At 40.8% G+C, this 23,933-nt stretch overlaps 1 protein-coding gene and 1 long non-coding RNA gene across 3 annotated transcripts in view; one reads left to right on the forward strand and one right to left on the reverse strand.

Moving 5' to 3' along the window:
* Window positions 1-339: 339 nt before the first annotated feature.
* On the reverse strand, window positions 340-23,448 carry LOC114708455. Its single transcript, XR_003736799.2, has 3 exons — window positions 23,367-23,448; window positions 14,202-14,268; window positions 340-1,134 (listed from the first exon to the last, which is right to left on the reverse strand). It is a non-coding gene; the product is annotated as an uncharacterized LOC114708455 (long non-coding RNA).
* The window catches only part of Lamb1 (laminin subunit beta 1), a 68,296-nt gene continuing 67,281 nt past the window's right edge, over window positions 22,919-23,933 (forward strand). The window contains exons 1-2 of one of the 2 annotated variants that reach the window (XM_028891755.2): window positions 22,919-23,015; window positions 23,375-23,496. In XM_028891755.2, coding sequence (XP_028747588.1) covers window positions 23,460-23,496 — 37 coding nt within the window. In that variant the 5' untranslated portion in view covers window positions 22,919-23,015; window positions 23,375-23,459. Of the gene's footprint in view, window positions 23,016-23,129; window positions 23,240-23,374; window positions 23,497-23,933 lie in introns of those variants that run through there. The other variant, XM_028891754.2, reaches the window with a different exon arrangement.

Below are 23,933 nucleotides of genomic sequence, written 5' to 3' on the forward strand. Positions count from 1 at the left end.
TGCAAAGACGTGTTGCATTTCTTTAACTATGTAGAGATATGTTACTGTTTTACCTTGCCTGCCTGATTGGATTACTGAAAAGCTGAGTGGCCAATAGTGAACGAGGAGGTATAGGTGGGACTTCCAGGCAGGGAGAGTTAAGTAGGAGGAGGAATTTAGGTTCAGGGGAAGAAAGAAAGAGATGCCAGGGGCCAGCTAGCCAGATATGGAGGAAGTAGGAAAGTAGGACATACAGAATGAAAGAAAGGTAAAAAGCTCCAGGCAAAATGTAGATAAATAGGAATAGATTAAATTAAGTTAAAAGAGCCAGTGGGACAAGCCTAAGCTAAGGAAGAGCATTCATAATTAATAAGAATTCTCCATGTCTTTATTTGGAGCTGGTTGGTGGCCCAAAGAAAATTCCAACTACAGGGAGTAAGCAATGGGGTCATGGTGCTGGACATGAAGGTATGGAGGATGTCTGGTAAACTTGGGAGCTCACAGGCTGTGAGCTGCTAAGTATGCAGGAACCCTGTTACCAGAGGCCAGATAAAAGTGTGGAATCCAGCTACTCACATCACAAATTCTACATAAAGATCAGGAAATGAGTTCTCCAAGAGACAGCCAAGCCACTCAGGGATTCTGCCTCCTGTAGGTTAGAAACCCACCAAGGCAAAGAGCGGCAAAGAGCTGGTCAGTGAGAACAACTAGGCAAAATCACTAAAGTGACACAATGACATAGAGGGAGACCAGGACACATGAGTGAGGGATGGGAAGGGGGGTCATAGAACCTAGTACCTATCCTGCCCCTGTCCCAGCAGGAAAAAGAGGACACAGCTGGGACATTTTTATATATGGCAAGTTACAAAGATGTGAGCAGGGTGGTGGCACACCATTATGCTCCTGTATCATCCCAGAGTCAGTATCAGGCAGGGAGCATCAGAGAGAAGGGCTTGACTGAAAACTTTAAACAGACTGTGATGGGAAGCCACTTATCAAGACATATGATCTTCGGTGAGTGAATGCAGCCAGGAGTGGTAACTCAGCAGGGTTTCTTGGTGCATGATTACACAGGGGTCAGTCATGTCACTCTTGTTGAGTCTGGTATAGAATGATTTTCCCGCGCAGATCAGTCTTCCTAAGCAGAGAGCAGGACTGTGGAGAAAAGAGAGACTCAGTGACAGGTGGGTTAGATCTCCCTTGGAGACTGCAGGCTTGTGCATGAGAAGAAAACACTTCCCACTCAAGCTGTGTGATTTGTTCTCTTTAACAGCTGGAGCTGCATCTTCATGGGTATCTTTGGGATATTAGAGGCCTCCAATCCTCTTTAGCCCATTGCAGAAGTCCTGTCTTCCCTGCTTCAGGGGGATGGAGGACCAAGGGCCAGGCAAGATGTATAGATCCTGCCCTCAACCTTGTGCATCTACATTTCCTTCAGCTGGAAAATGCTAACTTTCACATCTAGTCCCCTTCCCAGGGTGACTGAGCTAATTCATGTGATAGGCTTTGGGGAGAATGAAGGGTAGGAAATCCTCAGTCATCATGATTCTTACACTGTGTAACTCACACCCAAAAGAGTAGTGTCTCTGACGCTATTGTTCTTGTAGTCTATCTCTCTCTCTCTATCTCTCCAGTCTAATGAACCTGCCTCACAGAAAAAGCCCTGGAGAGCCCCAGCCACTACATTCAATACCTCAACTAACTAGAGCCTCTAACCCTCTCCATTGTCAGCTGGCTGATGTGCCTTATCTGGCTAAGCAGATAGTAAGTTCCAGGGCAAGTCAGGGCATGTGTTCAGTCACGTCTTCTTTGTCCCCCATAGAAGTTAGCACAGCACAGAGCACTTTAAAGCAATGTTAATCACTTAGAGAAACTGACCAAAAATTGATGCAACCCAGGCAGTCCTCAGACCATCAATGAACAAAATATGTTCAATTGTCACAAGAAACTGGTTCATCACATGATCCAGGCCTCTAAAAGTTTACACTGAGAACTATTAAGATCTTTATCTCAGCATTCAGAGTGTGTCAAATGGAACCGGATATACACTTATGACAAAAAAATGTCCCCATCTCAATAACTAGAATTCCTTACAACAAAATTCTTAAACTGTTTGCATTCATGACTCTTTGTGTCAGAGAAATTTTTACACAACCCTAGGAATATAGGTCCATGAAATAGTTATAAAAATTAAATATTTACTGATAGTAAATCTTTTAAAAATTCATATTAAAAATTCTGTCATAGACATACAATTTTACTATTTATTACAGACAAAATCAGATTTATACTAACAAGATACTATTTCTTTTTGCATAAAGAATTATATGGGAGCTCAACAGATAGTAGTTTTTTTTTTAATTCTTTCCTCTAGTTTCCCAACCAAGTACACACAACTCCTCACTCTTGCTCCCAGATCTAGCCTCTTCCCTTAGCACGGTGTCATCCTCCACAGCTCCCTATGTTAAGTTAAACACTGTTGCTATTTTCCAGTTCACTTGACCATAAATTAGGGTGAGTTGTCTCTGAGGAGGGTCATGGCCTTAGACAGGCACCAGCTGTACTTCCTGGGTTGAGTTTATTTAGCTGAAAGGATGGATAGCTTTTCCTTTCCATTCCAGCAGCTTCCATTCAAAAACAGAATGCCCCATGCGGCTAAGAGAAAATTAAAGGACATATCTAAAAACATTTATAAAGATAAAGGCTTATATTTACATGTACTTGTAAGATTTTCTTAAAGTTACTAATTTCTTTATGTAAATGACCAATGTTGTAAGTTAAATATTTTGAACATGTGATGAATTTCACAGAAAGTAATTATATTTTAATTTTTTTTTTTTTTTTTTTTTTTGTGTGTGTGTGTGTGTGTGTGTAACCACAGAGGTCAGAAGAGGATGTTGAATCCCCTGGTACTGGAGTTAGAGGTGTTTGTGAGACACCTGACACAGGAGCGAGGAACCAAACTCAGGTCCTCTGAAGAGCAGCAAGCACTCTTTACCGCTGAGTCATCTCCCCAGCTCCCATACTTGATAAAGTGGTTCTCAAAAAAGAGAAATAGCACACAAGCTAACAAACTAGAAAGGTTTTATCTTTGAAATATAACTGAATAAAATTGTATGATCTTTTGAGATCAGTATGTCTTTTGAGAATAGGCAACTGAGCAAAGATACATATAGTTTTAAGTTATTAAACATATTTGATGAAATTATTTTAAGATTCCTCAAAACACTCCATGTAGTTTTTAAAAATGGGCTTCCACTTAAAATAACAAAGAGAGCAAAATTATAATTATCAAGTTTTATGTTACAGAAGGTATTGCTTCAATAAAATCTATTTGATTATGCAGGAAAACTGTATGCACACATTTACACACACATAATTACTAAAAGAAATATTTGTTTAAACCAGTGGCTCTGGCTGGGCAAGGTGACACACGCCTTTAATCCCAGCACTTGGGAGGCAGAGGCAGTGGGGAATCTCTGTGAGTTTGAGGACAGCGTAGTCTACAAATAGAATTCCAGGACAGCCAGAGCTACATAAAGCAACCCTGTCTTGAAAAACAAACAAACAAACAGAAAAGAACAGTAGCTATGTATCATATACCACAAATCTCTAGGACTTTCCAAAAACCCAAACAGAAATCCAGATTATGACTCTGTGAAAGAATCTAACTCTTGAGTCTTAGTTTATTGAGCCAACTAAGAATATCCCTTTCTTGTGAACTCTCTGGAAAGAATTAGAAATAGAAGTTACATGGAGCCTGTAAATCTGACAACCAAGCCAGTGTTTGGGAATTCCGAAGATTTGTGCCATGGGAAAAACTCAAAGCTTGGGAAAGCTGTGTAAACATTCTGTATCTAGAGATAAACAGATGAGGCTCTTTATGATGTCCAGGTTCAGTTCTGTGTCAGTCTTGCTGCACTGTGACTCATTTAAAAAAGGCAAAGTATGAATGGAAAAGATGGAGTAGTCAGGATTAAGAATACAGTTGCTTTCACTGGAAACAGGAAATTAACATTTCTCATAAGTCAGTATTAGAATATCAATCTCTTTAGAAATAATTGATATAAGTTTGGGGATTTTGTGCGTATATATGTTTTGTCATGTTGGGGATTAAGCCCAAGGTCTTATGTATGTCAAGCAAGTGCTCTACCATTGAGTTACACCCCTAGCCCCAGATATTTAGAATAATCATATTTCTTTTTCAAATCATTTTGACTGCATTCTTCTACTGTTCAGATGGCTAAAGAGCAAATGTTTAGAAATATATAGATGTTTCTAAACTATTTCCTTAACAAAATAGAAAACCTATTAACCCACTTTGGGGAGCAATACTAATATGCACATAATATGAAAGATTTGAATATTTACATTAACACATTTGATGGAGCAGGAGAAAAACCTGTCTCTGCTCTAAACAAAACTTTCTATATTTTGACTGTGTTGGGAGCAAAAAGGTAGTTAGTATAACAAAAATACATAGTTAGTATAACAAAAGTTGTATTTTATTATATTGAGGGTCATCACACAAGGTTCACACTCTAAATTCCTAACTAATGTCCTAAGCCTATCTCCCTAAGGCTGATCACCTGTGCGAGGTACTTAGCTGAAGGTCAGGTCTAATCTCTAGCAGAAGTCTCTAATGGGAGGGGTCAGGATCACAGGGGAGATTCTCCAGTTACAGGGCAGATCAAGGTGGCATCTCTCCAGATATGCAGAGCAGAGCATTGTTCTTGGTCTCTGCTTATGTATATTGTCCCGTGGGAGTCATAGGGTTTTAGGACTGTGTCTGGTTATCTTGAGTGAGTGATGTCATTGGGATCTGGTTATCAGGTGCAGCCTTGGGTGTTCCTAAGCTGTTTTTACACGCCTAGAAGGCATTTTTTTTACTATGTCCATTAGACTGGACTATAAGAATGAAGGAATTTGGTTATCAAAAATCAATCCTAGCTACTTCTAACATTGTATTCAAACCAAAACAGACCACAACACTCCATATTCAAACTCAAATTTTTATTAAAAAGTACTAGCATTTTTAAGAGAACTTTAGAAAGCTTGATTTCTTCTTTTAGGTTTTTTGGATTGTTTTGTTTTGGTTTGGTTTGGTTTTTGGTTTTTTGAGACGGGGTTTCACTGTGGAGCAATGGCTGTCCTGGACTTTGTAGACCAGGCTGGTCTTGAACTCATAGAGATCCATTTGCCTATGCCTCCCAAGTGCTAGAATTAAAGTCATGTGCCACCACCACCCATCAAGGTTTTGTTTGTTTGTTTTAATTATTGCGAGTCTATGTCTGCATATGCTACCTATATGTGGGTACCTGTGTAGGCCAAAGGAGAGCAATCAGATCCCCCAGAGTTACATTTAATACTGGGAACAGAACTTGGGCCTTTTGGAAGAGCAATAAGTACTCTTAACTCCTCCAAATGTACGGAAGTTTGAATGTAATTGGCCCCCATGCTCATAAGAAGTGACACTAATAGGAGGTATGGTTTTGTTAGAATAGGTGTGGCCTTTTGAGGAAGTATGTCACTATGGGGGTGGGCTTTGAGGTCTCCTATGCTCAAGCTGTGCTCAGTGTGGCAAACCATGTCCTGTTGCTTATGTGTCAAGATGTAGGACTCTCAGCTCCTTTCTCCAGCACCATGTTATTCTATGATGATATAATGAACTAAACCTCTGAAAAATGTAAGCCACCCCAATTAGATGTTATCCTTTATAAGAGTTGCTGTGATCATCGTGTCTCTTCACAGCAATAGAAACCCTAATTAAGACACCATAAGTGGTTGTTTTTACTCCATTATGAATTAAGAATTTTCCATCATTAGAAGCTATTTCTCCTCTTAAAGAAATAGGTCCTATATTTCTAAGCAACTGTTGAGTATCTTATTACTTAGTTATTTTATATGAGCCCCTAGGGATAGACATTTTGTATTATTTCCAGTTTTTCTGTACTGAAATAATACTGTAGGCATAGTCTGGTGCATTTTCCTATCAGATCTGGAGTATTTTAAATTAATATGTATTTCAGATTGCCTTCCAGAGAAGCATAGTTTAATCTTGTCAGTAACTGTTTACACTATTGTCCTTATGAACCTCGTTGCAGATAAAGCAGCTAATATCTGGGGATGTTAACTTACTGTTGAACTGCCACCACTTGAGCTCCAACAAAACTAGTTGGGTAACTTTTTAGTAGCCTTCACAGAGATTATACTCTCTTCGTTACAGTACCAAGCAGTCACTGTACAAATTTATGTTGAATTCAGAGTTTAAACATTAGTATTCCATGTATCTAAATCAAAGTAGAGCAAAATAATTGTCATTTGTATATCCTACTACAAAAAGTGAATATGTTCTGTGCATTTAAAAGTGTTCATGTGTCTTGCCATGATGAATTCTGGTGAAAGACTCATCTGTCAATGACCTCTCCAAATGCTCAATGGGTACAGCCCCAGGCATTTAGTTCTTCATCCTGAATGCTCTCAACAATTATCTGATGAGCATCTGTCAGGACCTCATATATACTGGGTATTCTAATATGTTCCCAAGGCACTTAAAATATAACACACAGAAAAACTGTGTCCATACCATACTTGTTAAGTTGGCAGACACTCACTGCACAGTTACAGTGTACTGTGCTCTGTGCTAGTGCCAGGGACATAACAGTGAGTAACAGAGGTTAAGAGGCCTGGATTTATGGTTCATTTGTTCTAGAACTGTTCAGAAAGTTTCTCTCCAATTAGCATGTGACCAAGTCCTTTCTCTGCCTGGGGTAGGAGGGAGAAGGTTCTACATGTGAACAGCCATCAGTGCTAAGCTGGCTGTGGAATAAGGAAAAACTGGCTTGGCAAGAAAGAAGACATTTTAAATGAAAGGAATTAGGAGAATCAAAAGCAGGGTTCTAGTTTTGCAAGCTGTGAATACTACTTGCAGATGATTGAGCTAGAGCTGGGTGGGAAGGGAGGCTGATGGACAGGAAATGTATCAGATTTCAAAGACCTGCATGCTGATAAAGGAGTCTAAACTTTGTACTGTTTCACTGATAAGAAAACTGAGGAACATGGATGTGAGGGCACTTCTCACTAATGACTGATGCATTTGAATTCCATGGGCCTTTGGATTTTTATTTCAGAGAAAGAACTGCAGCTTAGCACTTCAGCCCACTTTCTTCAAAGTATGACAAATATTCTACTTCAAAACAAACTTTGTTGTTAAAATTTTCCTTTGATTACCAGTTCAGACAAATACATTCTCCTTGCTTAAAAACAAAAATACTGAGTCAGAAGAGCAGGTGAGGGACTGCCCCACTCTCTAGATTAGGTTCCCAAAGACCCATTTCACTGCCCTCACTCCACCTCACTGTCCACCTGGCTGCCAGGCCCCTGTCCTCAACTCAGGAGGCCGTCCCCTGCTCAAGTGCAGACCACACCAGTCAGAAGAATAGGTGCATGCCAAGCAACCAAAAAAACAGAGAGGTGAACTCATGCAGAGACTCCCTGTAGGACCAGAGACCACATCTGTCACCAGAACCACAGATAGGCAGCCCACCAGAAAGACCCCCTCCAATCAGTACCCACAATTCCTACTTCCCTCCTCATCACTATATCTCACCCCCAACTCAGGCAGAGAACTCCTTCTATACCAAAGGCCAAGCTAGCTGCCAGAAGTTCAGCCCCTACTGACAGAGGGGCAGAAGACTGGACAGAGACTCCCTACTGGGTCAGAGGTCACACCAACCTCCAGAAATCCAGGCCATAGACCAAAAGACTGAAGAGGAAACAGAAACTAAGAAACAAAACACCCATCCAACAAAGACAAACTCAGAAATCAGCACCTACAGCTGTAATCAATCCAAACCCAGATGCCTAAATGCCAATGTAAGAACACAATCAACAACAGCCAGGGCAATATGGTACCACCAGAGCCCATCGATCCTATGACAGCAAGACCTGAGTATTTCAAAGCAGCTGAAGCACAACAAAACCATCTTAAAAACAACTTTATTAAGATGATAAAGGTCCTTAAAGAGGAAATGAAAAAAAACTTAAAGAAATTTAGGAAAGGACAATCAAAAAATTAGAGGAAATCAATAAATCCCTTAAAGAATGCCAAGAAAGCCAAGAGAAAACAAATAAACAGGCAAAGGAAACTGTTCAAGACCTGAAAAATGGAAATAAAACCAATAAAGAAAACACAAACTGAGAGAATTCTGGAAATAGAAAAATCTAAATAAGCAAACAAAAACTATAGATGCAAGCATCACCAACAGAATACAAGAACTAGACAAGAGACTCTTATGCATTGAAGATATGATAGAAGAAATAGATCCATCTGTCAAAGAAAATGTTAAATCTAAAAAATTTCTAACCCAAAATATCTAGGCAATCTGGGATACTATGAAAAGACCAAACCTAAGAATGATAGCAATAGAAGAAGGAGAACAATCCCAGCTCAAAAACCCAGAAAATATTTTTAACAAAATCATAGAAAAAAGTCCCTAACCTAAAGAAGGACATGCCTATGAAGGTTCAAGAAACTTACATAACACCAAATAGATTGGACCAGAAAAGAAAGTCCCCTTGTTACATAACACTAAACACACAGAACAAAGAAAGAATATTGAAAGTGGCAAGGGAAAAAAGCCAAGTAACATATAAAGGCAGACCTAGTAGAATTACACCTGACTTTTCAGGGGAGACTCAAAAAGCCAGAAGGGCCTGGATAGATGTCCTGCAGACTCTAAAAGACCACAGATGCCAGCCCAGACTGCTATACCTAGCAAAACTTTCAATCACTATAGATGGAGAAAGTAAGATATTTCATGACAAAGTCAAATTTAAACAATATCCATCTACAAATCCAGCCCTACAGAAGGTACTAGAAGGAAACTCCACTCCAAGGAGCTTAACTACATCAATGAAAACACAGGAAATAAATAATCCCACATCAACAAAACCCAAAGAAGGGAAACACACACACACACACACACACACACAAAACCACCCCCACCAACAACAACTAAATAATTGGAATTAACAATCATTGGTCATTAATATCTCTCAATATCAATGGTCTTGATTCCCCAATAAAAAGACACAGGGTAACAGAATGGGTACAAAAACAAGACCCATCCTTTTGGTCCATAAAAAGAAACACACTTCAATATCAAAGATAGACATTACCTCAGAGTAAATAACTGGAAAAAGATATTTCAAGCGAATGAACAAGCAAGCTGGTGTAGCTATTCTAATAGCTAAGAGAAAAGATATTAAACCAAAATTAATCAAAAGAGATGGGGAAAAGACATTTCATACTCATCAAGGAAAACATCCACCAAGATGATGTTTCAGTTCTTAACATCTATGCCTCAAATGCAAGGGCACCCACATTTGTAAAAGAAACATTACTAAAGCTTTAATCACCCATCAAACCTCACACATTAATAGTGGGAGACTTCAATATCCCAATCTCACCAATGGACAAGTCATCCAGAAAAAAACCAGAGAAATAATAGACCTAACAGACATTATGAATGAAATGGACTTAATAGATATCTACAGGACATTTCACCTAAACACAAAAGAATATACCTTCTTCACAGTACCTCATGGAATATTTTCCAAAACTGACCACATATTTGGCCACAAAGCAAGTCTCAACAGATACAAGAAAATTGAAATAAGCCCCTGCATCCCATCAGACCACCATGGATTAAAGCTGAATTTCAACAACAACAGAAAGTCTACAAACTCATGGAAACTGAACAACTCTCTACTGAATGACCACTGGAACAAGGAAGAAATAAAGAAAGAAATTAAAGACATCCTAGAATCCATTGAAAATGAATGTACAATATACCCAAACTTATGGAGACACAATGAAAGCAGTGCTAAGAGGAAAGTTCATAGCACTAAGTTCCTCCACGAAGAATTTGGAGAGACTTCATACTAGCAACTTAACAGAACATCTGAAAGCTCTAGAACCAAAAGAAGCAAACTCACCCAGGAAGAACAGACAGCAGGAAATAATCAAACAGGGCTGAAATCAATGAACCAAGAGAACAGTACAAAGCAATGAAACAAAAAGCTGGTTCTTTAAAAAAAAATCAATAAGATAGACAAACCCTTATCCAAACTAAAAGACAGTGAGAGAATATCAAAATTAGCAAAATCAGAAATGAAAAGGGGGACATAACAGACACTGTGGAAATCCAAAGAATCATTAGGTCATACTTCAAAAACCTGTACTCCACAAAATTGGAAAATCTAAAAGAAATGGGCAATTTTCTTGATAGGTACCACTTACCAAAGTTAAATCAGTATCAGATCAAGAATTTAAATAGACCTATAACCCCTAAGGATATAGAAGCAGTCATTGAAAATCTCCCAACCAAAAAAATGCCAGGGCCAGACGGTTTGATTGCAGAATTCTACTAGACTTTCAACAAAGAGCTAATATCAATACTCTTCAAATTAATGCACAAAACAGAAACAGAAGGAGCATTGCCAAATTCACTTTATAATGCTACAGTCACCCTGATACTTAAACCACACAAATATTCAACAACGACAGAATTATAGACCAATTTCCCACATGAACATTAAAGCAAAAATACTCAATAAAATACTCAAAAACAAAATCCAAGAACACATCAAAAAGACCAGTCACCAGGCTGGGTGGTGGTGGTGGCGGCGGCGGCGGCGGCGGCGGCGGCGGCGGCGGCGGCGGCGGCGCACGCCTTTAATCCCAGCACTCGGGAGGCAGAGGCAGGCGGATCTCTGTGAGTTCGAGGCCAGCCTGGACTACCAAGTGAGTCCCAGGAAAGGCACAAAGCTACACAGAGAAACCCTGTCTCGAAAAACCAAAAAAAAAAAAAAAAAAAAAAAAAAAAAAAAAAAAAAAGACCAGTCACCATAATCAGGTAGGCTTCATCCTAGAGATTCAGAGATGGTTCAACATATAAAAATCTGACAATATAATCCAGCATATAAACAATCTGAAAGGAAAAAAAATACCATCTCAGTAGATACTGAAAAAGCCTTTGACAAAATCCAATACTCCTTCATGATAAAAGTCTTGGGGATCAGGGATACAAGGAACGTACCTAACATAATAAAGGCAATTTACAAGCCAACAGCCAACATCAAATTAAATGGATATAAACTCAAAGCAATTGCACTAAAATCATGAATAAGACAAGGCTGTGCACTCTCTCCATATCTATTCAATATAGTACTTGAAATTCTATCTAGAGCAGTAAGGCAACTGAAGGAGACCAAGGGGAAACAAATTGTAAAGGAAGAAGTCAAAGTATTGCTATTTGCAGATGATATAATAGTATATATAGGTAACCCCAAAAATTCTACCAGGGAACTCCTACAGCTGATAAACACCTTCAGCAAAATGACTAGATACAAAATTAAATTAAAAAATCAGTATCTCTCCTATATACAAATGAAATATGGGCTGAGAAAGAAATCAGGGAAACAATACCCTTCATAATAGCCACAAATAATATAAAATATCTTGGGATAACTCTAACCAAGTATGGTAGCTTAAATCTAATTTGTCTCTATAAGCTCATAGGAAGTGGCACTATTTGGAGGTGTGGCCTTGCTAAAGTAGGTATGGCCTTGTTGGAGGAAGTGTGTCACTGTGGGGCAGGTTTTAAGGTCTCCTATGCTCAAGTTATGCTAAGTATGATACTCAGACCACTTTCTGTTGCTTGCAGATCAAGATGTAGGACTCTCAGCTCCTTCTCCAGCACTATGTCTGCCTGCACACCACCACATCGTAGCATGATGATAACCGACTAAACTTCTGAAAATGTAAGCCACCCCCAATTAAATGTTTTTCCATTATAAGAGTTGCCATAGTCATGTTGTCTCTTCACAGCAATAAAAACTCTAACACACCAAGCAAGTGAAAGACATGTGATAAAAACTTTAAATCTTTGAAGAAAGAAATTGAAGAAGATATTAGGAAATGGAAATATCTCCCATGCTTATGGATTGGTAGGATTAACATTGTAAAAATGAAGTCAGGCATGGTGGTACATGCATTTATACCCAGCACTCAGGAGGCAGAGGCAGGTGGATCTCTGTGAGTTCGAGACTAGCCTGATCTACAAAGCAAGTTCCAGGACAGTTAGGGCTGTTACACAGAGAAATCCTGTCTCGAAAAAACAAACAAAAGAAAACAAACAAACAAAAAACAATAAAAATGGTCATCCTACCAAAAGCAATCTACAGATTCAATGCAATCCCCATCAAAATCCCAACAAAATTCTTTACAGAACTGGAAAGAACAATACTCAACTTCATATGGAAAAACAAAAAACCCAGAATAGCTAAAACAATCCTATACAGTAAAAGAACTTCTGGAGGTATCACCATTCCTGATTCCAGGCTGTACTACACAGCTGTAGTAATAAAAACTTCATGGTATTGGCATGAAAATATACATGTTGATCAATGGAATCGAATTGAAGACTGAGATGTAAATCCTATGGACACATCTATGGACACCTGATTTTTGATAAAAGAAGCCAGAAATATACAATGGAAAAAAGAAAGCATCTTCAACAAGTGATGCTGGTCTAACTGGATGTTGACATGCAGAAGAATGCAAATAAATCTATATCTATTACTCTGCACAAAACTCAAGTCCAAGAAGATCAAAGATCTCAACATAAAACCAGATACATTAAACCTGATAGAAGAGAAATTGGTGAATAACCTTAAATGCATTGGGACAGGAGACAACTTCCTGAACAGAACACCAATAGTACAGCCACTAAGATCAACAATTAATAAATGAGACCTCATGAAACTGAAAAGCTTTTGTAAGGCAAAGGACACCATCAACAGGACAAAATGGCAGCCCACAGAATGGGGAAAGATTTTCACCAACTCCACAACTGACAGGGTGCTAGTTTTTAAATTATATAATGAACTCATGAAACTAGACATCAACACACTAAATAATCCAATTAAAAATGGGACACAGATCTAAACAGAGAATTCTCAATAGAGTAATCTAAAATAGCTGAGAAACACATAAAGAAAAGTTGAACATCCTTAGCTATCAGGGAAATGCAAATCAAAATGACTCTGAGATTCCATTTTACACCTGTCAGAATAGCTAAGATCAAAAACTCAAGTGACAGCTCATGCTGTTAAGGATGTGGAGCAAGAGGAACACTCCTCCACTGCTGGTGGGAATGCAAATTTATACAGTGACTTTGGAAATCAATATGGTGGTTTCTCAGAAAACTGGAAATCAATCTAACTTAAGACCCAGCTATATCACTCCTGGTTTACAACTCCAAAGGTTTCTCCATCCTATCACAGGGACACTTGCTCAACTATGTTCATTGCAGCTTTATTCATACTAGTCAGAAACTGGGGAGCTGGAGAGATGGCTCAGCGGTTAAGAGCACCAATTGCTTTTCCAGAGGACCCAGATTCAATTCCTAGTACCTATATGGCAGCTAACAATTGTCTGAAACCTTCACACAGACATACATACAGGCAAAAACAACAATGCATATAAAATTAAAAAAATAAATTTTAAAAAAAAGTAAGAAACTGAAAACAATCTAGATGTCCTAAACTGAAGAATGGATAAATAAAATGTAATTCTGGAGTGAAACATAGCAGTAAACTGTTTTCTGATGCGATTAAAAATGGGCCACTGGGCTCAGGTGGGCTGGCCTCCCTCAATCTGATTAACAGCCTTAGCAGGAGCAAGCAGAGCACCTGTGAGGAAATAAATGCTCTTTCCAGGGGGTTAGCCCTTTCTTTCCGGTGTACTGTGGCTAGAGCCTTAACTCATCTAGAAGACCAAAGGCATTATGGCAGAGGCGGGGCAGGCCTGCCACTGCCTGAGAGAGGACATGGCTTCTGCTAACATTGCCATCACTTCAGAAGCACACTCAGGGCAAAGATGTTGTTTTTCCCAGGGACCAAGTACTAGACTGGGAATTATAATCTGTTCTGCTATAAACCACAAATAGTTAACAGACTGTTCAGCTTGCTAATGAAAGCCAGACTGAATGACCCCAGGTAATAATTAACAACCCAGAACTCTATGGCAGTCTAATCTACTCTTTTGGTTACAATCTGTCACTTTGAGAGTCTGATACAAAGACATGCCCTAAATCCAACTAGTTTAAACCATAGGCAGAATTTTTTTTTAAGTCTTTGCATTCCTTAGGACTCACCTTGTGCACTTGGAGCAGTGGGGAGACATGGGAGGATTCAGGTGCACATGGAAAGCCTGGTCTTAACCTTTCAAATAAAGACAGAGTCTGGATTAAAAAACAAAGTAAAGGAAAAATTAAAACTTTAAATATGGGAATAAGGACAGTTGGCATCTTTTCCCCTGCCTTTTATGGGTTTTAGCATCTTACAGAGCTGGAAAAGGCAGGTCCCAACAACCAAAATAAAATTTTTGGAAACTACCTTTAAAAAAAAATTTTAGTTGGATTGTTTTAAAAGATGAAGTCACTAAACTTCATTTTAAGTTGCTTTCCTCTGTAAATTTTAGCATCCACCACATAGTTAATAATTAGCTGCTTGTTCAATCTTCTAGCGTGTTTTTCAGTAAATATGGTGAGTCACTCATGAATAAAAGCAAAGATAGAATCCAGAGTACATGAAGCTAGAGGTGATGGCTATATTCACGTCTTAAGTGTTTAGCTAGCTACATTTATGTTAACCCTTATGAATCCACTTTTTAAAGTTTCCTTATAAAACTTCCTACAGCTTTCTAGCCCCACCTCAGACATCAGTCTCTGTGACTTATTTTTAAAGAGCCAACTTAGCAACCAGGTACGCAAATCCATAAACAAAGAGTAAACAGTGAACTGAAGAAACTTGCCCCGTTTATATGGTTTCTGTGGTATTCTTGCTGAACATTAAGATTATAACTTTGGGGCAGGGAAAGGTGATAGAATTCACTGTCATAGAAGAAGTGAAAGTGGGCTGAAGAAGTGGCTCAGCTTATTGTGCAATCATGAGGACCAGGATCTACACATCAATTCAACTCCAGCCCACCCCTGTAACCTCAGCTCTGCCCAGGGCCAAGACAAGGGGATTGCTAGGGCCTGATAATTTCCTGTTTAGCAAGAAAATGTCAGCTCCGAGTTCAGAGAGAAGAGAGAGAGAGAGAGAGAGAGAGAGAGAGAGAGAGAGAGAGAGAGAGACCTTGCTTCAAATTAACAGGTGGAGAGTGATAGGACACAAGCACCCTCTTCTAATTTCTACAAAGTAGAGTCAACATGAGCACATAAGTTCCAGAACTAGCACACACAAATGCACATTCACTCACACAGATGCACCAATCAATCATTCAATCAGTCTTAAAAAAAAAAGAAAGAAAGAAAAAGAAAGAAAGAAAGAAAGAAAGAAAGAAAGAAAGAAAGAAAGAAAGAAAGAAAGAAAGAAAGAAAGAAAGAAAGAAAGAAAGAAAGAAAGAAAAGGAAGTTATTCCAGACTGGATCTTGCCATCTTCTTAGGAAGTGAAATGCAATTGGTGTGCAGACTTGCAAAAGCCTGAAAAGCTTGGATGATATCTAAATGTCCACTTTAGTGACTATCTTAAAGCATTCTTGTACAGACTTGGGTACTCTCAATTGAGATACCTCTTTTGCAATGCTCTGTAGATAGATAGTCATTTATAAGGAGGTGTTAATAAAGGTTTGACAGGCTGGGTGGCAGTGATGCACGCCTTTAATCCCAGTACCTCAGGAGGCAGAGCCAGGTGGATCTCAGTGAGTTCCAGGCCAGCCTGGAAGATCCAGGACAGGCACCAAAATTACACAGAGAAACCCTGTCTTGAAAAACCAAAAAAAAAAAGTAATTAATTAATTAATTAATTAAAGGTTTGACAGCTTCAGACAGTATAAACTCTGCTCCATTGCAACAAAAGAAAGCTGCTTAAATCCTGTTAAGACCAAATTTGTTCCTCATTTATGTTATACATCCAAAAATACTAAGCAGTTGAGGGAAGAATCTGACTTCAGGTACAGCTGAATCAAGACACCTTAAGGTGATCCTTAAGATATACCTTTTAGGGGTTGGAGAGATGGCTCAACAGTTAAGAGTACTGGCTGCTCTTCCTAGAGGACCCAGGTTCAATTCACAACACCCACATGGCAGCTCACAACTGCTGTAACCCCAGTTCCAAAAGATCCAACACTCTCACCAACATACATGCGGGCCAAACACCAATGCACATCAAATAAATAAATAAATAAACCTTTTTTTATTAAAAAAAAAAAAAAGATATAACTTCTGCTTTCTTCAGTGTTGACTCCAAGCTCAAGCAGCCTCCATCATTGCAGGATGACAGCTACAAAACTCTAAGTTACAGGACTAAGAGAGAGTTTCTTCCTAGGAATTTACACACACACACAATTTCAGAGTCACTGTAACTGGAAAACATGAGTTTTACAGCCATCTCTGAACCAATCCCTGGAAGAATGAAGGTTGTAATGGCTGAACACCATTGGAATATTTGGGCTGAAACGAAGAGGACGAGTACCTCAAGGCTATCCAAGGGAAATTGCCAGAGGACGAGAGACTTGATATAAAAAACACAAGCACAAAATCAACTTCTATTATAAAGTTTGAGACACAGCATGCCATGACCCGTCTATACTTTCTATATGATGGAGGATGACAGTAATGTGCCTGTGTAATCTCTAAGCAGTGAAAGACTATTCAATGTATTTATTCATCCAACAAATGCTATTCAATATCTATTATATACTAGAAATACTTCCCTGATAGGAATACAACATTAAACAAAATACAGACTTTGCCTTCAGAGAGTTCCCAGGGACAAGGCCATTTTGTAAAACGCTGTGGAGTAGTGATCTGCATGGTATAAAAGGGGCATAGTAGTTACTTTTCCTTTGCTGTGATAAAACACCATGACCAAGGCAACTTATAGAAGAAAGAGTTTATTTGGGCTTATAGTTCCAGTGGTAAGAGTTTTTCATGATGAGGAAGTATGCAACAAACACAGGCATGGCATTAGGAGCAGGAAGCTAAAAGATCACATCTTCAAATCCAATCAGGAAGCAGAGAAAGGAAACTAGAAATGAGATGAGGTTATGAAATCTCAAAGCTCATCTCTAGTGACATATTTCCTCCAGCAAGGCCATACTTCCTAAACTTCCCCAAACAGTGCTATCAACTGGGGACCAAGTATTCAAATACTTAAGCCTATGGAAGACATTCTCTTTTAAAATACCTCAAACCATATGCACAAAGAAGGGGTATGCACAAAGGTACCTGTGACATCTGACTTTTGCCTCCCAAACCTGTAACATGTTCAGAAACCAAGGAAGTTGTAAGAACTACAATACACAAGAATTGGTTGTAAGTGAAATTCTGTATTCCTGAAATTAACTAGGTCAGGTGGTGTTGGTTATTTTTCTCCTTAGCCAAATAAAGTGTGATTATTCATATTTTGGTAGATTCAGTCCAGGCAGGTCCAGTCCCTTCCTCCCAGGCTGAGCCAAGTGTCCCTGCATAGGCCCCAGATTCCAAACAGCCAGCTCATGCACTAAGGACAGGTCCGGGTCCCACTGCCTGGGTTCCTCCCAAACAGTTCAAGCTATTCAACTGTCTCACTTATCCAGAGGGCCTGACCCAGTTGGGGGCTCCTCAGCTATTGGTTCATAGTTCATGTGTTTCCACTAGTTTGGCTATTTCTAAAAATAGACATGCAAGACTTAAGAACTTGTGTGTGTGTGTGTGTGTGTGTGTGTGTGTGTGTGTGTGTGTGAGAGAGAGAGAGAGAGAGAGAGAGAGAGAGAGAGAGAGAGAGAGAGAGAGATCAATTCTGAATCTCTAGAAACACACTTCAATTTAATTTCCAAAGCAGTAAAAATCCAATACTTTTTTTGAGAACAAGCTTATATAAATAGTCAGGTTTTCCGATCTAAAGATCAAAGTCTTGAATGCAAAGTCCTTGATGCTTCACTGTTAATCAGAATGTAAGATGAGACACATACTTGGCATTAAATACTGTGAAATGAAGATGACCTTGAAAATGATTCTTGGTGGAAATTTTTCAAGGGGAAATAATAAATGCCTCCAGGAGATAACTGTCCCACATTCTTTGAGACAAATAGCCAATAATTTGCAATTCCATCTGCTATTCCCAATCAGAGAGCTCTCCAGGGATGGAGGTAGGTGAGTATGAGTGAATATGTTGAGACCCAGAGTGAAGCCCTGAGCAGGCTTACTAACAAGACATCCACTCCTGAACTTAAAACATCTTCAGAAATCAAGGAAGTTGCATAAAATATAATGTGCTACAAGAATTTATTATTATTATTATTTAAACTGTTTGGCCTAATGGCTCAGGCTTCTTGTATCCAGTTCTTGTATCTTAAATTAACCCTTTTCTATAAATCTATACCTTGCCACATGGCTCAGGGCTTACCGGTAACTTTACATCTTACTCCTCATGGCGGTAGCAGCTGGCAGCTTCTCCTGACTCAGCCTTCCACTTCCCACCATTCTCCTTTCTGCTTATCCCGCCTATACCATACTTCCTGCCTGGCTACTGGCCAATCAGCATTTTATTTATCAACCAATCAGAGCAACACATTCACAGCATACAGATATTCATAGCACTTCCCCTTTTCTTTTTTTTTTTTTCAAAAAGGAAAATTTTAACTTTTTTTTTTTTTTTTTTTTTTTGGTTTTTCGAGACAGGGTTTCTCTGTGTAGCTTTGTGCCTTTCCTGGGACTCACTTGGTAGCCCAGGCTGGCCTCGAACTCGCAGAGATCCGCCTGGCTCTGCCTCCCAAGTGCTGGGATTAAAGGCGTGCGCCACCACCGCCCGGCGGAAAATTTTAACTTTAACATAGTAAAATTACATATAACAAAACAATTCTCAAGTAAGAATTACAGTTACAATATCTAATCTATTTATAATATCTAGTCTATTTGTATTTGGCAAAATTAAAGAAGATATCCTATCCATCCTATATTTGTGAGTCTAAGGTTTCATATCTAACTTATCTTTTATCATAATTAAGGAAATTATAATTATCTAGTCTTCAACTACATCAAAGACCTCAGAAGGATATAATATTACCTGAGAAATGGGAGAAGGATACAAGCAAGTTTTGTGAGTCTTGCAAGAGTAGACAGAGACAGCTGGCAGCCTGGACAGTCATCCAAAGTTCCTCTGTAAAGTTGGGGCATCTGTCTTCAGCCCATGGGCCTAGTGTCTCTCGGTCACTTTTTTGTGTCCTATAAAATGTCTGGCAGTTTCCTCTGCGAAGCAGGAACCTGAAGGAGCATTTTGCTAAGCAAAGTTCAGTGGTTATCTTCCTATGGGTCCTGCATGTCCAGTCAATACATTTTTTTAAGCAGTCCAGGCAAGAACAGTTTCCTTCCCAAATGGCCATTTTTTCCAAGAAGATAAACTCCATACAGAGTGTCTTTGATGCCCATCTTTTGCTTTGAAGTAAATTGGTGCTGCCAGGAGCAAATGTGTCTCACTGTTCAGAAAGTCTACGTTTTTAAAACATTTTAAATGCCATATTCTTTAGGTCTTTGAAGTGTTTGAAGATGATCTACCTAATTGAATTATATCTATGTATACCTAGAAAACTTAACATGACTATAAGTTTAACTATCAGAGAAGACTAATTATTAATCTGTATTTTTTAATTTTATAATTTGATTTAATTTTACATATCAGCCATGAATTCTCCTGTCCTCCCTCCTCCTGCCTCCCCCCCCCCCCCCATCTCCTCCAGGGCAAAGACTCCCCTGGGGATTCAGCTCAATCTGGTAGATTCAGTCCAGGCATGTCCAGTCCCCTCTTCCCAGGCTGAGCCAAGTGTCCCTGCATAGGCCCCAGGTTCCAAACAGCCAGCTCATGCACTAAGGACAGGTCCGGGTCCCACTGCCTGGGTTCCTCCCAAACAGATCAAGCTATTCAACTGTCTCACTTATCCAGAGGGCCTGATCCAGTTGGGGGCTCCTCAGCTATTGGTTCATAGTTCATGTGTTTCCACTAGTTTGGCTATTTGTCCCTGTGCTTTTTCCAATCTTGGTCTCAACAATTCTCGCTCATACAATCCTTCCTCTTTCTCGCTGATTGGACTCCTGGAGCTCCACCTGGAGCCTGGCCGTGGATCTCTGCATCTGCTTCCATCAGTCATTGGAAGAGATTTCTAGCACGACAGTTAGGGTGTTTGGCCATCCTATCACCAGAGTAGGTCAGTTCGGGTTTTCTCTTAACCATTGCCAGTAGTCTATTGTGGAGGCATCTTTGTGGATTTCTGCAGACCTCTCTAGCACTTTGCTTCTTCCTATTCCCATAGAGTCTTCATTTATCATGGTCTCTTTTTCCTTGTTCTCCCTCTCTGTTCTTGACCTGTGCTACAAGAATTTGTTCATGTGTAAAATTTGGAAGTATTCCTAACACAAATTCAAGTGGGCAGTGATATTTTCTGACTAGAAACAAATTCGTAGTAGGTAACTAGAAGGTGGACATTCATGAATTAAGGCTGTTTTAAACAGCTAGCTAGTTGCTAGGAAATCATAGTAGGACCTCATAATTGGGTCAAGGGAGAGGGCGAAGGAGATGCATCTATGATTTACAAGCTAGGCTGGTTTCATTGACATATGATCTATACAGTTACATTCAGGAAAGCCCTGTGCTATGCAGTCACTGTTGTAACAATAAAGGAGTTCCAAATTTGTGCCCTACTAGTCACACCAGCGCTATGCCTAGGATTCTGTCTGGAGGTAAGGGGTGAACCATTGCACAAATAACCCAAATGAGAAATAACTTATCTTGTTCTCTAAGGGTGGGCAGAGAGATGAGCTCAGTTTTGCACGAATTTTATGTATCTCTTCATCAGCAAAGCAGAGCTACTTGGTGGCCTGTGAGAAACCAGGTGTAAATTCTGAGCCAGATACTGGGGACGAATGTGGATTCAACAAGGCCAGTTGGTTGAGTCCCTGGATATGAAGGAACATGTATAGGGGAAAGAAATGATGAAGATATATATAACCTTTAGGAACACTGGTGTTTAAGGGATCAGAGATGGTCAAGAGAAATGGAAAAGTGTCAAATCCAATAAGAAACATTCAGAAGTATGTCCTAGAAGCCAGGACTAAAGGAGTCTTAAAGAGGAAGGGTGCGATCACCACAAGTGTATGCCCCTAAAGAGGACCACAGGTTGTGTGTATGTGTAGTACGGTGGAGATGAAGGCAGGCAGGACTCCAGTGGGGCAAAGGAGAAACTGTGAGGAAACAGATGACCCAAGGACAAGAGCCTGGGCTGCAGAGAGGAAGGTCTGGAGGATAGGGGTGTCTGAAGTAAAGTCAGGGCTCCTTTCACTTCCAATAAAGATGGAAGGAATCCAGCAAGTTCTCATGTGAGCACATTGCTCTTAGGAGATAAGAGGAGGGAAGTACAAGGTGACCTCCAGACTCAATGAGACACTGTCTCAATAAATAAGGAGAACAACTCAGAAAGACACCACATGTCCTCCAGGCGTGTACAAGCACCACATGCAAACACAAATAACCCCCTTTCTTTTTTTGCGTAGTATTAAATTGACTCGGGTGAGTGAGGTGGTCAGGAGAGCAGCCTGTCTCTTGAAGAGTGCTGAAGATGACTAATCCTTTGCAAAGGGAGAGGACACTGACCAGAGGCAGGTGGCAGGGGATTGTCTGCTAGTGCAGCAAAGGACAGTCTCAGAGAAGAGGGGCTGAATGGAATGGCATTTGCAACTAGGGTATATGAAAAGCTAATATAAAACTTTGGTCCAGAGCCCTGAAAAGCTGAGCAAGGAGAAAAGAGGTTTGCATTTGACTACTTTTCTCTTGATGTCTATAGACCTCCATTGTAGTAGTAGACCCTTTCAATAGTAGGGTACTCTCTCAGTGCCCTGTAGGCTGTGCAGCCAGTCCTAGAGGATCCCAAGTGTCTGAGGGGTTGGGGAAACTGCAGCAGGTAAGTGCTACTCGGTGAATAATTAATACACATTTCTAAACTCGAAAATCAGTTTATTCTATGGTCTAATGGCTATAAACTTCCTTAGGCCTAACTAATTGTAGCTAAGTTAAAAACTGACCCATCAGCCACTCAACCTCTTCTTGAGATAGCAGGAAAACAATCAAACTAGCCTAACAACTGACTTACACTCCCCTCATTCCAGGAACATTTATCTGGGCAGGACTAAGGAAAGCTTTAAGGCAACTAATTGGGATCTTAGGAAGATTTGGGGTCTGTATGTTACCCCCACTTAACCACACAGTGCTATGAGAGGCTTCTTCAGAGCCCTCATCATACCTCGACACTTGCAAACGGTGGAGTTACTAGTTTTGTAGTAGGGAGAAGGGCGTCTCATCAAAAACCTCCAGCTTCCTGACTGGGTCAACCTTTTTACCCTGAGGTGGGAAAGGAAATCAAGAACTTACCTGGGTTTGGGTAAGATGTGGGTTATTAACTTTGTGTATGTTTGGACAGACTGATAATTGAGAGCCATGAGACCCTGGGTGGCAGAGACTATTAGGTATGTCCAGAATAAATTCATGCGCAAAAAATGTGCAGCGAATGGTATCCTTCCTATGAAATATGAGAACAGCACTCATGTAGCACCCACGCAAAGCTCTCTTTCATCCTGAGATGTCGGGAAACGATGCTTAAGTTCCTAAGAACCAGGCAGGTTGACCCTCTTTCTAATAGCTTAACCCAACCCACCTTCCCCTAGAGCTAGGTGCCAGAGTTCTTAGCCTTGGGCACACTTCATGACTCACTTCTTACAAATGTAAATGTGTGAGTCGGCGGTAGGTCTACTGGCCTCCTTTGCCCGCAGACCTGCTCATCTACATCTAAGACCAGCCCCAACGTATCCCTCCCAAACGCGCTCCGCTCGGGAAGCGCGCCCAGGAGTGAATCCGCCAGTCCACGCTGGGAACTGGAAGCACCAAAGCCCTACTGCGACCGCAGACACTGCCTTAAACAAAAAAGGCGCCTAGGGAGGTGGGACCCATACCTCAGCCCCCACCCCTTTACCCCACCCCACCCCACCCCCGCCAACTTGCTGCCTCCCGCCCCCTCCATCCCCCTACCCTATCCTCCACCCCCGCTCTCCGTGTGCGCATGAGCAGAGGCGCCTCCCTCGGTTCCTCCCAAGGCGAAAGTTTGTAATTCCCTTCTTTGGGCCGGTGGGCTGCCAGGAGCCGCTAGAGCGCTCGCCCAGCGGGGTGAGAAGAACAAAGTAGCTGAGCGATTTGACCCCTTCCTCGGCCTAGCACTCTGCTTCTGTGGGAGCTGCAGGAAATGGAAGGGCCCCTCTCCTCTCTCTTAACGTTTGCCTTTTCCCCCCTCTACCTCTCCAGAAAGGAAGACAGGAAGAAAAGGCAGGCAGCTTGGGTACGGCGTTCTCCTTCCCCTGCCGCGTCCCCTCGCCTGCGGAGACTGGACATGGGGCTGCTCCAGGTGTTCACCTTCGGTGTCCTAGGTAACTCAAGCGAAGGGCTTGGGGGAGGGGGGGAGGGGTGTGCTCGGGCATTAGGAAAGAAAACCCCCAAACTGGCTCGCTCCTGCGGGGATCGGGAGAGAGGGACGACTTGGAAATAACGCATCTGGGATCGATCGCCACAGCTCTCGTCTCGGTGGTGGTCGAAGACTCGCACGCGGAGGTCCGTGGACCCGCATCCCCGGGTTCTACACACAGAGCTGGCGGTCCTGGGGACTTCCGAGGCGATCGCTCCGGGGCTTTGCACCCTCTACCAGTTCAGGCTGTTCGGGCTCTTTCCCCACCGCCAAAGGCAGGCTCCCTGGCGTGGCTGGGCAGGCTGCGGAGGATCCTCGAAAAACCCATTACGCACGAAAGTGTCAGCCCAGAGCAGGCTTCGTCTTGGGAACAGTTTGGGGCCATGTGGCTTTAATTAACTG

This window comes from Peromyscus leucopus, chromosome 14 (assembly GCF_004664715.2).
Source record: "Peromyscus leucopus breed LL Stock chromosome 14, UCI_PerLeu_2.1, whole genome shotgun sequence".
Lineage (NCBI taxonomy): Eukaryota > Metazoa > Chordata > Mammalia > Rodentia > Cricetidae > Peromyscus > Peromyscus leucopus.